Here is a 12152-nt window from a genome sequence, read left to right as displayed (position 1 = left end):
CGGCACAATACTACCCCTTACCAATAGTGGCGCTATTCAACTATTAGCTGACTATTACAGGCTAAACCTATCTGTGATGGCGAGGTGGTAAGCGGAGATAGGGGGAAAAAAGTACGAGCGGCCCAAATCCACTTAAGTCGTGGCTCCAGAGGGGAACTAAAAGGACAAAGTCTGCGAATCAGGAGGAGGATATTTTAAACAGTCCGAACGACGGTGAACGGAGTGCGAACGTTAGCAGCAACAAAAGTGGTGTGAAGTGTCCACAGCACCGGTAGCTGGCTGCAAAAAGCGAAAAACAATACGGAAAAATGCGGGACGGAGGACGAGCCAAAGCCACAGTGTGTGGTATGTGGTGATGATCTCAGCAATGACTCCATGAAACCATCGCATCTCAAACGGCATCTTACAACAAAACACACAATGCTGAATAACAAACCAGTGGAGTTTTTTGTACACAAACGTGATGAACTGAGGCAGTCCAAATGCGCAATTCAGTTCCGTGCTACACCTGTGGTTAAAGCACAGGAGGCTTTTTATCGTGCCGAGCCTCCGCAAAGCGAAAGCCGATACGCCACACAAAATTGGTGAACAGTTGTGTTTACCATTAGCAAAAGAGATGGTACAAATTATGTGTGGCGAGAAGATCGCCAAACAGTTACATTTGGTGCCACTTTCAAATGAGACAGTGTCGCGGAGAATAGGAGGCATGGCAGATGACGTTAAGACGACACTGATTGAACGCATTAAAGATAGTCGCTATTATTCCATCGAACTGGACGAGACTACTGATGATGCAAGTTTTGCTAATTTACTTGTTTATGTCAGATATGAGCATGATGGTGCAGCTTAGGAGGACTTTCTGTTTTGTCAGGCCTATAAGAGTTATGAATAGTTACCAAAATGCTGTGTGTTTGAAGTACAGTTGGTTGTGTTTTTGATTTATGTTCTCACGTGTGTGTGTGTGTGTGTGTGTGTGTGTGTGTGTGTGTGAACATGCTGTGGGTGTAAGAGGGACTGCCCCCTGCCCCATATAGGAGAGTTGTTCATATGAGAGAGTTCTAGTACCAATTTGTACAATGTGGCTGTGACTGACAAAGGTCAAATTAAATAATATTCTTATGAGGAAAAAATTTGCTTCCAGTGTGTATTTTCCATAGCAGCTGAATAGGGTAGGCCTACGCTACTGTATTTTAACATCGGCCATAGTGGTGGTACTTGGAGAGCCAAATATTTTCTGAGGTGGTATCCGATGTAAAAAGTTTGAGAACCACTGACGTAGAGGACAGAACGAGGGACCCTGTGTGTGTGTGTGTGTGTGTGTGTGTGTGTGTGTGTGTGTGTGTGTGTGTGTGTGTGTGTGTGTGTGTTTGTGTGTGTGTGTGTGTGTGTGTGCTGCGCCATTTATAATGTGGAGCCCCCCTTGGAAGAATAAATAAACTTAAAATCAAATGAATTATACAATGAAATACTTTTCATCTTGAATTGAAGTCTGAGGGTTTTCAATTAATGCTCTCCCACTTAATTGTGGACGTAGTCTTTGCTCATGCAGTGACCTAGAAAATAATACAATTATGAGAATAAATAAAAGTAGACAACTCCATTTTTTTGTTTTTATTCAGCATCAGATATCCAAAATCTCAGCAATCAAATTGTACATTTTATTGTGGAGGCGTGAATCAAACAACGCCAGCAAAACACTGCCATCTATTTGGTATAAAGTGGCAAATATATTAATGATGGAGCACAACATACAGATTATAACAATCACCAGATCTTAAACCAAAATCACGTAAGACAAATTAGAGAAGAACAAGAAGCAAAATTGGGTCTCATTTTTAAGTTGAGCTCTATGTCCATGAATGTTGATGGTCATCTCACATTCTGAAGTCAGGATGAGAAAACGTGACAATTAGGATTACAGCTCTTAATCTGCAAACATTAATTTTGTCATATGGACTCATAAAGCTTTTTGATATGCTTACTTTCCTGTTAACCTGCGATCTGCACTGGCACGTTCTCTGATTAATTTAGATTCTTTCCTCGTTTGCAGTTATCTGTGTTATACCCAAAATGCTCATCTAATTGTGGATTTTCAATTTGTAATGAATTCAAACAGTCCTTCATCAAGACTATGAGACTATTTGTCATAGCATTTGTTTTCTATGATGTTATTCTACATGTGTCATTGTAAACATGAGCGCAAACTAAGTCAAGCCAAAAATATGCATTCTGTGTTTAAGGAGGATTTTAAAACTTACTTGTTAAGGCAGATGAAATTCAGTTTAGTTTCGTCACTCAAACTGACCCATCCATAATTCGTCCCGTTGATCTCCATGGCTCCAGACATATCGCAGTCCTCTGTCTCTCTCCCAGGGACCCAGTTCTTGTAGGACATTGCCTCGTTGCTGACCCAGAACCAGAACTCCACAACGCAGCTGTATCGCATTCCCAGCCACACACAATCTGTTGTGGCATTCTTAGCTTTCTCTTGAACCCATCTTTGAGCAAAAAGGTCACGGATGGACACGAGGTCCTCATGTTTCTCTCTGCAATAATCAATGGCCTCCTCCCATGTCTTCTCCTCCTTGATCAGGATCAGATTATCTATCACAGAAAAAAAACTGCACAATCAATACCACCAGTATCCACAAGGGAGCGTCTCAGTGTTTATAGCAACAGTAACACTGACTGGTATGTTTAGCCAGTCACACTCTATGATGGCTCAGTGTTGTGGGGCCCAAGGGGCATCAGATTGTTCCGATACAATAACTGATACTTTTGGTCGATTTTGTCCGCTGCTTGGTCTACCTACTTTAAGTGATTGAACTAAAGATTGTACTTGTACCAGTCGCCTAAGGAAAATAGAGTGGCACACCTATGAAAAAACACCATTTAGATCTCTTTCTGGTTATAACAGCTGGCAAGGAGGTAACATTTACGGCCCTGTCTGTTTGTGTGCCTGTCTGTCTGTCTGTCTCTCTGTTGGCAGGATCTAAAAAAGTTATTTGTAGATTTCAATGAGTGAATTCACCACTTTGGAACTGGACATGGACAATTCAAAGGTTTGTTGGTTTGTCATTGGGGAGATTGCAACACTGAGAGTCAAAATTAGAGGACCACTTGGCCTTGACTGAGGTATCCACTCCCTGGGTGCTTTCCTGTTCCACAATAAGATATTTGACTTTTCACAATAGGAGTTTCTCACACTCACCTTTGTAGCATACGAAGGGGAAGGTTGATGTACAGTCTTTACTCTCAAATGTTCCATTTTCTTTGGCCACTGCACAGTTCCTCCTATCTCTGCCATTATCCTTAGAATGTTCATTCCAGTTTCTGAAAGAGGAACTTCTACCACAGGAGCATTTCCAGGAATCTCTGAGCAGACCAATCACAATGTTCTTCTTCTCATCCAACTTCTTAAACTCATTGGACAGCATTTTTGAAGCGATTTGAAACTGAGTTTTGCCGCTGACCAGGTCTGTGTACTTCTCTCTGCAGAATTTCAGAGCCTTTAGCCAAGGCTTGTCCTATTGAATTAAATAGAATTTTTCCCCTGATGGTGTACCTAATGGGGAGTAAATACACAACCTTGTATCATGTATGTATTTGAAAGAGACTATCATTGTATCCAAATCATATCAAGTGTAACTATAAGGATGAGATACTGTTTCCCTTAATGAAAGTGCAGTTTTTAGTTGTTTTAAGTGCTAAGCAGAGACAAGAGCTGTTAGTTTGGGTTATCTTGGGTTAATGGCTGCCCTGCAATAATTGGAAGTCGCTTTGGATAAAAGCGTCTGCTAAATGACGGTAATGTAATGTAATGTAATGAAATCTGGGCTGCAAACTATCATCTGAAATGTGAAATTCACTTGAAATGTAATTTAATGAGTCCTGACTCGCTGTAGTCATCCTGGCAGTAACCCCCCAGGACGTAGATCTTCTCCTCCAGGACGGCTGAGGCTGCACCAACATGTGGCAATGGCAACAGCCTGAAAGCGCCCCAGGAGTCAGGATCAGGCTCGTACACCTCGCAGGCTTTTTGGTCAGCGTATAAAGACCTCAGGTTACACACGCCACCAGTGACATAAAGATGGCCGTGCAGGGCCTCCATGCAGTGCTGGACCCGCCACTGGTCATGTCTGCAAGGTGGGTGGTTCCTCTCTCCGGGTGGTACAAAAACATGGAGACCAGACACACATACCTACTGTCAAATCCTCCTGAGATGGAGATTCCTCCTTTTACAAGAGCGACGGCATGGCCACAGAGCGCCTGTTCTAAGGGTTGGACATAGCTTAAATAAATGAAACAAAGTATTTGAGGGATCAAACACATGGACTCAGTATGCATTGGCATGTGTGTGGCATATGCTTATCCAAGACGATTTTTAAATGTCCACTACAGTCCACGTTTCTTGACATTTTCCATCTTACCTTCAGCTGTCAGTATCTGGATTGTACATCTCCACACTGTCTGTATTGAAGTTGAGTTCCTTATCTCCACCAATTGCGTGTGGTAAGCAATGTGCTAATTCTGGAAAAAGGGAGATGGAGTTCACTGCTGGACTGACCCAAGATAAATTGAATGATAATCTCATTCAGCTCTTCAACCTCTTCGGTGTGGCCTACTAGGTGAACTGTGCCACCTGAGACAAACCGCACCATAGGGCTACAATTTCCCTGGTTCATCTGATTTGCTTTAGACTCCAGCTTCAGCTTCAGCTCAGTCGGCACATCGGGACAGTCAGGAACATCAACCTTAACTTCCATGAACTTTCCTCGCAGTGCTATTTCCGTTTCATCCAGTTTATCAGAAGAGAGGGCGAAGATACGAAGTTCAGTGTTTCCTAACTCTATTTCCACTTTGCCATCAAAGCCTAAGAAGCCACAGAGCACCCCTGGACCTTCATGTGCTTTGCTGAGGAAGGCCAAAAGATGTGGGCTGATGTCAGAAACCTTCCGTTGTAACACTGAAATCTCCTTCTCAGTGAGCTCTTCCTGGAGTTTTCTCTGAGTCCCGGGACTTTCCATCAGGTAAGTGCTTGTCAAGCTGCAGCTCACGTTCTGCACCACTTGATGGTTGAGGCAGCAAAGGGCCACTGGCTCTGTGGTGGAGAGTATGGAAATAGTGACTTTTGAAATCTGAAATCAAAACAGCTTTGCCGATGCAACTATTATTATTATGCTGTGTTTGGGGGGGTGACAGGAGAGGAGCTGGCTCTAACTGTGAGCACCAGACGGCCGTCTTTACAGTCCAACACATGCACAGACCGCTGCAGGACACATTGTTGAGCTGAAAAAGAAAAAGGGACTCCTCAGCTTTCCATTTGTGAGAGAGGTCAATGCTCTTAACAGTTAGCAGTAAGGATCTTTTGATGGTGCTTCCTCCAAGATACCAGTAGTTTCTTTAAATAAAAAATTACACACATACTGTATCTATGTCCAACTGGTCCCACCTATAATTAGCACGCACTAAAAATGAGTATTCATTCACTCAAGTCCAAAGTATACCCCCGTGTCTTAGCAGTTTATTGACCACATCTGTTACTTTTGCTCTCTGTGAATCAAACGGGAAATTTGCATTTGATGAGGAAGTTGGAAACAACAACAACTTGGAAACAATTTGTCAATTCGTCAATTCGTCTGCCTGTGTGTGTGTGTGTGTGTGTGTGTGTGTGTGTGTGTGTGTGTGTGTGTGTGTGATAGGAGGGAGTAAGGATTAGAATGAAGATATGAGAGTGGCAGGATTACATAAGTAGTCAGTGTAGACAGATTGATAAATCTTCATGAGCACAGCAGCTAAGTCTGACCTCTGACCTCTACAGAGGACTGACAGACCAACGACTGAAAACCTGAACACCAGTTTCTTGATCGCACCACAGCCTATGGTGCAATCCATAGCTGCCTGCAGTGCTGTATGATGTCATCCTGTGACTGTACCTACGAGATCATCGAACTAATGCTGATCCACTCATTCACAACTGCATTCACACCATTATCTCATTTCAACCTTTGACAGCTGTGGCTTTCTGCTGTGGCTTTTTGTCCCTCCTCTTAATTAACTTGAATGTTACATAGCCTGTTTATCTTCAGGGTTTCAGGTCTCCTATCTCTCTCCCTCTCTCCCTCTCTCTTTGCCTCTGTTCTCTCCTGTGTTATTTACAAAAGTAAAATAATACAAATAAATAATCTGTATACACACAAGGACCAAACTAGCAGAAGTTGGATAAGGTGGCCTCACTAGTTTTACTTTGACACTGAAAACTATTTATCTACAACAATGCTGTTATAAACAACCTGACTGTACAGGTCGTCAGCCCGTCACCGTCCTCGTCTCCTTATACATTTTGTACATTTGTGTGTATCACATTCCATAGGTCTGAGTCAACATTTCTTCTTTTTCACCCTTTCTGTATCAAAAAACGTTTACACAGAGGGTGAACACACTGTGTGCATCCAGATCAGCACATCTTTCCTCTCTGTTAATGTGAGGTTCCAATATAAATACAAGCCCTGGCACTGCATCGTCATTTGTATTTCCTGTTTTTGGAGGCTGTGGATCCATGATTTGTATTGTATTTTGTATGTTAAGTGCTTTGATATAACGTTTGTTGTGATTTGGTGCTATATAAATAAAATTGAATTCAATTGAATATGATACATAGTCACTCTATATAACAGAACAGACACACAGACTGTGAAGTATGAAAGAGACAAAGGACAAGACTGAGCAACCAGCTTTTTTATTATGTAACTGGTACACAAAACAATACAAAGAACCCTGCACAATGGTTGAGGGACAAGGTGTTTTGTTCTAAACTCAAGAAAACCAAGTACAATATGAGGACACACAATGATAAGTTCTACCACAAATGGCAACCATTTCTTTCCTTCCTTATAGATCTTATAGACCTATGACAGGAAACCTGAATACCAAATAGTTTCTTTATCGCAGGCGGGCCAGGATGGGGATGTGTGAATGTGGGGATGTGTGAATGTGGGGGTGGGTCGGTTCTTTGGGTGGGAATTCTTCCCTTTTCGTTTTTCTCTCCACCCCCGCACCCCCTCTTTGTGTATGTCCGTTTCTTTTGCTCTTTACTTCCACCACAGCCAATGATGAATGATGTCATCCTATAAAAACTATACCTACGAGATCATCAAGCTAGCAACACTGATGTCATCCAGAACTCTGCTTTCACAATACTGTGTCATTTCTACACAACCTTCAATGGCTGTGGCTTTCTGCTGTTGCCCTGTTTGTCACTATTATCTTAATTAACTAGAACATTAAATTACTGATTCTCTTCAGGGTTCAGTTCTCCTTTCTCTCTCTCTCTCTCTCTCTGCCTCCTGTTTGTTATTTAGAAAAGTAAAATTATAATAATAAAAATATATCTTGTTTCCAACAACGCTGTTATGAACCTGACTGTACAGGTCGTCACCCCAAGTCACGTCCCCTTGATTCCTTATACATTTTGTCCACATGTGTATCACATTCCATAGGTCTGAGTCAACATTTCTTTCTTCTTTCTCTCCCTCCCCCCCCCCTTTCTGTAACAAAAAAACAATCTCTAAAATGTCCCATAACTGTAACCTCATTTTCATTCAATAAAAATATATTGGAAAAACAAATCAATATAATAGAGTCCATCATCCATCAAATCCTCACCCTGATTAAGAATCAATAATTAGAAGGCATTTAAAGGTGATAATTTATTAGTGTGTAGAGTGAAACGATTTTAAACAATAAAATCATTTAGCCTGTTTACTTCCGATCAATTGTGATCACTTCACTGTTTCATGGTACCCATAGCTCGCTCGAAAGCATCTTTGGCTGTGCCAAACACAGCCTTAGCCGCCATCTCTGCCGCCTCTCCCGGAGTCTCTGCCGCCTCGATTGCGTTATACCCAATGGCACCTCCGGCTACGGCTCCTGCTGTGGCAATAACAGCTGTGGACGCGGCTAACACTGTTCCGGCAGTTGATGCTCCAATCATTCCTCCTCCTCCTGCTGCTCCCATACCTATTGCAGCTTTACATTGCTTGATTGTCTGTATTAGTGTGGTGGTCTGCCGCACAGCCATGATGACCACTCCAACCATAGCAGCCACACCAAGAAAAGCGCCTAACACTGCTCCCGTCGCCGTACCTGCCAATGTAATCAGAAACCTCTTAAACACAACTTTTTTTGCCTTCTTTCTAATCTCTTCCGGTGTCATATTATCACATGAATCCCGAATGTGTGCTTCTGCTTGCTGAATTTCTCTCTCTACTACCTGCAGCATCTCATTGGTGTAGCAGCTTCCTTTATTCTCCATCACCATCTTTTCTACTGAGTCGAGCAGCTCCGTCACCTGAAACGCATTGCTCCTGTAGTTCTCCTGCGAGCCGTTCCAGTGTTTGCTATCAATGACGTGGCACCGCCCTCCGCACTTCCTCACCAGATCCCTCAGACCTTCATTCTGGTTGACAAACTCCTGAATTGTCTTCTGTTCATCGAGCTGGTCCCCATGAGTGAAGACGACGCTGGCGAATTTGAACGCTTCTTCTGAGAAAACCTGACTGATTTTAGCGATGACTTCCTTCTCTTGGACTGTGAATTTATCCACTTTCAGCACGATGAGAAAGGCGTGAGGCCCAGGAGAGCACTCTGTGACACACTTCACTATCTCTCTCTTCAGGTCCTGGTCAGACCGATCTGGGTCAAAGAAGCCAGGAGTGTCTATCATCGTGACCCTTCTTCCATTGACAGATCTGCTTTCTGCTCGACAGTCACCCGTTCCAGCGTTTGCAGAATTGTTTGTGGTGAACACGTCCTCTCCAAATATGGTGTTTGACAGGCTGCTTTTCCCAGCTCCAGTTTTTCCCAGAACAACAATCCTCCTTGTGAGCAGTTCTAGAAGAGAATAATGATTTTGTTAAAGCACTTTTAGCTTCTAAGCGAGATTTACTGGTACTTTTGCTTGATGAGCCATAAGGGCTTAAAGACATTGTGACAACAAGACAAAGGCAGTAGCTCCCTTTCATTAACAAGTATATTGTGTTATGGCCAAATCTGGATCAAATTGCAAAGCTGCACCCACCTTGGTCCGGAACAGCGTCTCTGGGTTCAAAAGCCCCCTGGGCAGACTGAAATGCCTGGACAGACAAATGTTAATGGTTATGTTCCAAAACACGTGTGAGAAAAAAACCTGGAGCATATCAATCATCATGCTAATTAACTATCACATGTGAGATTTGAAGGCATCTCAATAACTTAACACTCAACACATTGACAAGACAGTTCCATTACCTTGCCAGATTCTTTGTCACTGGGGTGAATGATGAAGCGGACCAGGAATGGGTTCCTGCTGGTGCGGATTGCTTCAAATGCATGTACTTCCTTTAGTAAGACACTGGCTGCCACATTGTATGGAAAACGCAGGACAGCACCGGTCCCGACTACAGGGACAGCAATAGAGCCAATGCCTCTGTCATCACAAGAGGCCAGGATGCTGCCAAAGCCCTGCCTCAAAATCTGGAACAGGTCACAATTCAAGGAGTGTCAAGGTACATTCATTGGGTTGGAAAGGGTGCACATTGTGTGGAGCCGCAAACAATTGAGTAATAACTGTATTTTACCTCCACAGCAGTTCCATCTTGGCTATTATCCCATGGATGGAGGTTGAGAAAGAACACTGAGTTAGTTGGAAGTCTGGGCAAATCCTCCACCAGGACTGCATCACCAGGAAACATCTCTTCTTTTGCTTTCCTGTGAAAACTGGCACGCAGCCCCCGTCCAACCACACCCCTCAAAGTGTTTCCCACACGGGTAGAGAACGGATCACAGTTCATCATAGGACACACAAGAGCATCGACCTATAAAAAGACAGCAGGAGTGTCAAAACTAGTCAAATGACATAATACTTGTGAAAGTTGTCAAAATCTCTGCTCAGTTTCTCACCTGCTGAGTCTCGATGAATCCCTCAACAAACTCAATCTGGACGCGGGCACGGGAAGCTCCTGCAGTAGCTCCTCTCGCTGCATCTGGAGCGGATGCAGCCGACATGAACCCAAAATCTTCATTGCAATCTTCTAAAGGTTCATCCTGACATATGGAGGCCAGAAGGCAACGCACCTTGGTCACAACCTCATCCACTCTGCTGGATGGACCTTTCACTTTCACCACTGTGTGGTGTGGTGTGATGGATTCAGGATGAAAAGTCACCTCTGAAAGGTCACAATCGTCCAACACTTGTGGTAAGCAATGTGCTAATTCTGGGAAAGGGAGATGGAGTTCACTGCTGGACTGACCCAAGATAAATTGAATGATAATCTCATTCAGCTCTTCAACCTCTTTGGTGTGGCCTACTAGGTGAACTGTGCCACCTGAGATAAACCGCACCATAGGCCTACAATTTCCCTCGATCATCTGATTTGCTTTAGACTCCAGCTTCAGCTTCAGCTCAGTTGGCACATCAGGACAGTCAGGAACATCAACCTTAACTTCCATGAACTTTCCTAGCAGTGCTTTTTCCATTTCATCCAGTTTATCAGAAGAGAGGGCGAAGATACGCAGCTCAGTCTTTCCTAACTCTATTTCCACTTTGCCATCAAAGCCTAAGAAGTCACAGAGCACCCCTGGACCTTCATGTGCTTTGCTGAGGAAGGCCAAAAGATGTGGGCTGATGTCAGAAACCTTCCATTGTAACACTGAATTCTCCTTCTCAGTGAGCTCTTCCTGGAGTTCAGTCTCTGTCCCGCGACGTTCCACCAGGTAACTGGGGAGGTACTTGTCAAGCTGCAGCTCATTTTCTGCACCACTTGATGGAGGAGTTGAGGCAGCAAAGGGCCTCTGGCTCTGTTGTGGAGAGTATGGAAATAGTGACGTTTGAAATCTGAAATCAAAACAACTTTGCCTATGGAATTATTATTATTATGGATTATTCAAAATCTATTCTTCACATACTGGATTTGTGAATCCCTGCGCTGGTCTGACTGGTCGAGCTGTGGTTGGGGGGGTGACAGGAGAGGAGCTGGCTCTAACTGTGAGCACCAGACGACCGTCTTTACAGTCCAACACATGCACAGACCGCTGCAGGACACTTTGTTGAGCTGAAAAAAAAAATTGGCTTGTCAGCTTTCCATTTGTGAGAGAGGTCAATGCTCTTAACAGTATAACAGTTAGCAGTAAGGATCGTTTGATGGTGCTTCCTCCAAGATACCAGTAGTTCCTTTAAATAAAACATTAACAATACATACAATGTTAATACAAAGCCTTCATACTGTATCTATGTCCAACTAGTCATACCTATAATTAGCACGCGCTAAAAACGAGTATTTATTCACTCAAGTCCAAAGTATACACCCTTGTCTTAGCAGTTTATTGACCACATCTGTTAGTTTTGCTCTTCGTGAATCAAACGGGAAATTTGCGTTTGATGAGGAAGTTGGAAACAACAACAACTTGGGAACAATTCGTCAAATCGTCGAAAGTGAAACTTAACTGGCTTCCTCGTTCAGCCACAGTTAAATCAGACTTTTCTTGCTGCTTTGGCAGTCAAAACTTCTACACCTGCAATCGCTATTTCGTCGTTGGACGTCTTAAATAGTAAATTAGATGCAGAAATGAAAGCATAACTAAGAGACACGACTTGTTTACGGTTGTTGACGCAGTCTTTTTTTGAACCAACCACGCGAACTCATCTGGCAAGCAGTTGTATTGACGTGTCGTGTTTCCTACCCGTTTTGTCTTTAAAAGCGATGTTGTAAACTTGATCGTCAGCTTTCTTCAACGGTCCGCATTGTCCTCCTCCTGATTTGCGCCTAATGCTGAAGTACATTTCTATTTTATTCTTTTTCTCTTCATTCAAGCCGGGACACTCGAAGTAAACTGGATATTGATAAAGCTCGTCCATAGTTTAACTTGTTTTCTATAAGTATATGTATATATGTATATAGTAAACAGCTAAACTTCCAAGTTTTGTGCGCGCTGGCCTGTGCTGGTGTGTGCTAGAGTGAGGAGTGACTGAGTTACCTGGTGACGGCAGATCTGGGTGTCCCTACAGATGCCTCGTTTTTATTTTGAATAAAAGTAAACAGGATTAACCTGTTGAAGCATGATTACATATTCCTTCTAAATTGTGAAAGCCTGCTCCATGCTGTACTTCCAATGGC

At 43.2% G+C, this 12152-nt stretch overlaps 2 protein-coding genes across 3 annotated transcripts; both read right to left on the bottom strand.

Annotated features, from left to right (window-relative positions):
* Window positions 1-1628: 1628 nt before the first annotated feature.
* Window positions 1629-4111, bottom strand: LOC143010244 (uncharacterized). The gene is made up of 4 exons (XM_076162476.1): window positions 3897-4111; window positions 3212-3492; window positions 2259-2604; window positions 1629-1881 (listed from the first exon to the last, which is right to left on the bottom strand). The coding sequence occupies exons 1-4, from the start codon at window positions 4109-4111 to the stop codon at window positions 1875-1877; spliced, it is 849 nt and encodes a 282-aa protein (XP_076018591.1). The 3' UTR covers window positions 1629-1874.
* Window positions 4112-7103: 2992 nt separating this feature from the next.
* LOC143010270 (uncharacterized) lies at window positions 7104-12001 on the bottom strand. Of its 2 annotated transcripts, XM_076162519.1 has the most exons (8): window positions 11719-12001; window positions 10945-11090; window positions 9940-10836; window positions 9618-9854; window positions 9289-9513; window positions 9080-9134; window positions 8273-8892; window positions 7986-8145 (listed from the first exon to the last, which is right to left on the bottom strand). In XM_076162519.1, the coding sequence occupies exons 1-8, from the start codon at window positions 11891-11893 to the stop codon at window positions 8122-8124; spliced, it is 2379 nt and encodes a 792-aa protein (XP_076018634.1). In that variant the 5' UTR covers window positions 11894-12001; the 3' UTR covers window positions 7986-8121. The 2 variants fall into 2 exon arrangements, with proteins under 2 accessions (XP_076018633.1, XP_076018634.1); XM_076162518.1 differs by having other exon boundaries at window positions 7104-8892.
* Window positions 12002-12152: the final 151 nt, after the last annotated feature.

This window comes from Genypterus blacodes, unplaced genomic scaffold (assembly GCF_046128005.1).
Source record: "Genypterus blacodes isolate CSIRO-AG114 ecotype Tasmania unplaced genomic scaffold, CSIRO-AGI_Gbla_v1 ptg000122l_1, whole genome shotgun sequence".
NCBI classification, from domain to species: Eukaryota; Metazoa; Chordata; class Actinopteri; order Ophidiiformes; family Ophidiidae; genus Genypterus; species Genypterus blacodes.
The sequence above is the reverse complement of the archived record's forward strand: the minus strand, read 5'-3'. Positions and strand labels throughout refer to the sequence as shown.

Excerpts from the sequence above, each read along its gene's own strand:
- LOC143010244 (XM_076162476.1), bottom strand. The coding sequence starts at position 4,111 with ATGGAGGCCCTGCACGGCCATCTTTATGTCACTGGTGGCGTGTGTAAC. Across the intron at positions 3,493-3,896 it reads TGCCAGGATGACTACAGCGA|AGAGAAGTACACAGACCTGG; the intron begins GTCAGGACTCAT and ends GAAATTCTGCAG. Across the intron at positions 2,605-3,211 it reads CCCCTTCGTATGCTACAAAG|ATAATCTGATCCTGATCAAG; the intron begins GTGAGTGTGAGA and ends TTTCTGTGATAG.
- LOC143010270 (XM_076162518.1), bottom strand. The coding sequence starts at position 11,893 with ATGGACGAGCTTTATCAATATCCAGTTTACTTCGAGTGTCCCGGCTTG. Across the intron at positions 11,091-11,718 it reads CGCTTTTAAAGACAAAACGG|CTCAACAAAGTGTCCTGCAG; the intron begins GTAGGAAACACG and ends TTTTTTTTTCAG. Across the intron at positions 9,514-9,617 it reads AAGATGGAACTGCTGTGGAG|ATTTTGAGGCAGGGCTTTGG; the intron begins GTAAAATACAGT and ends GACCTGTTCCAG.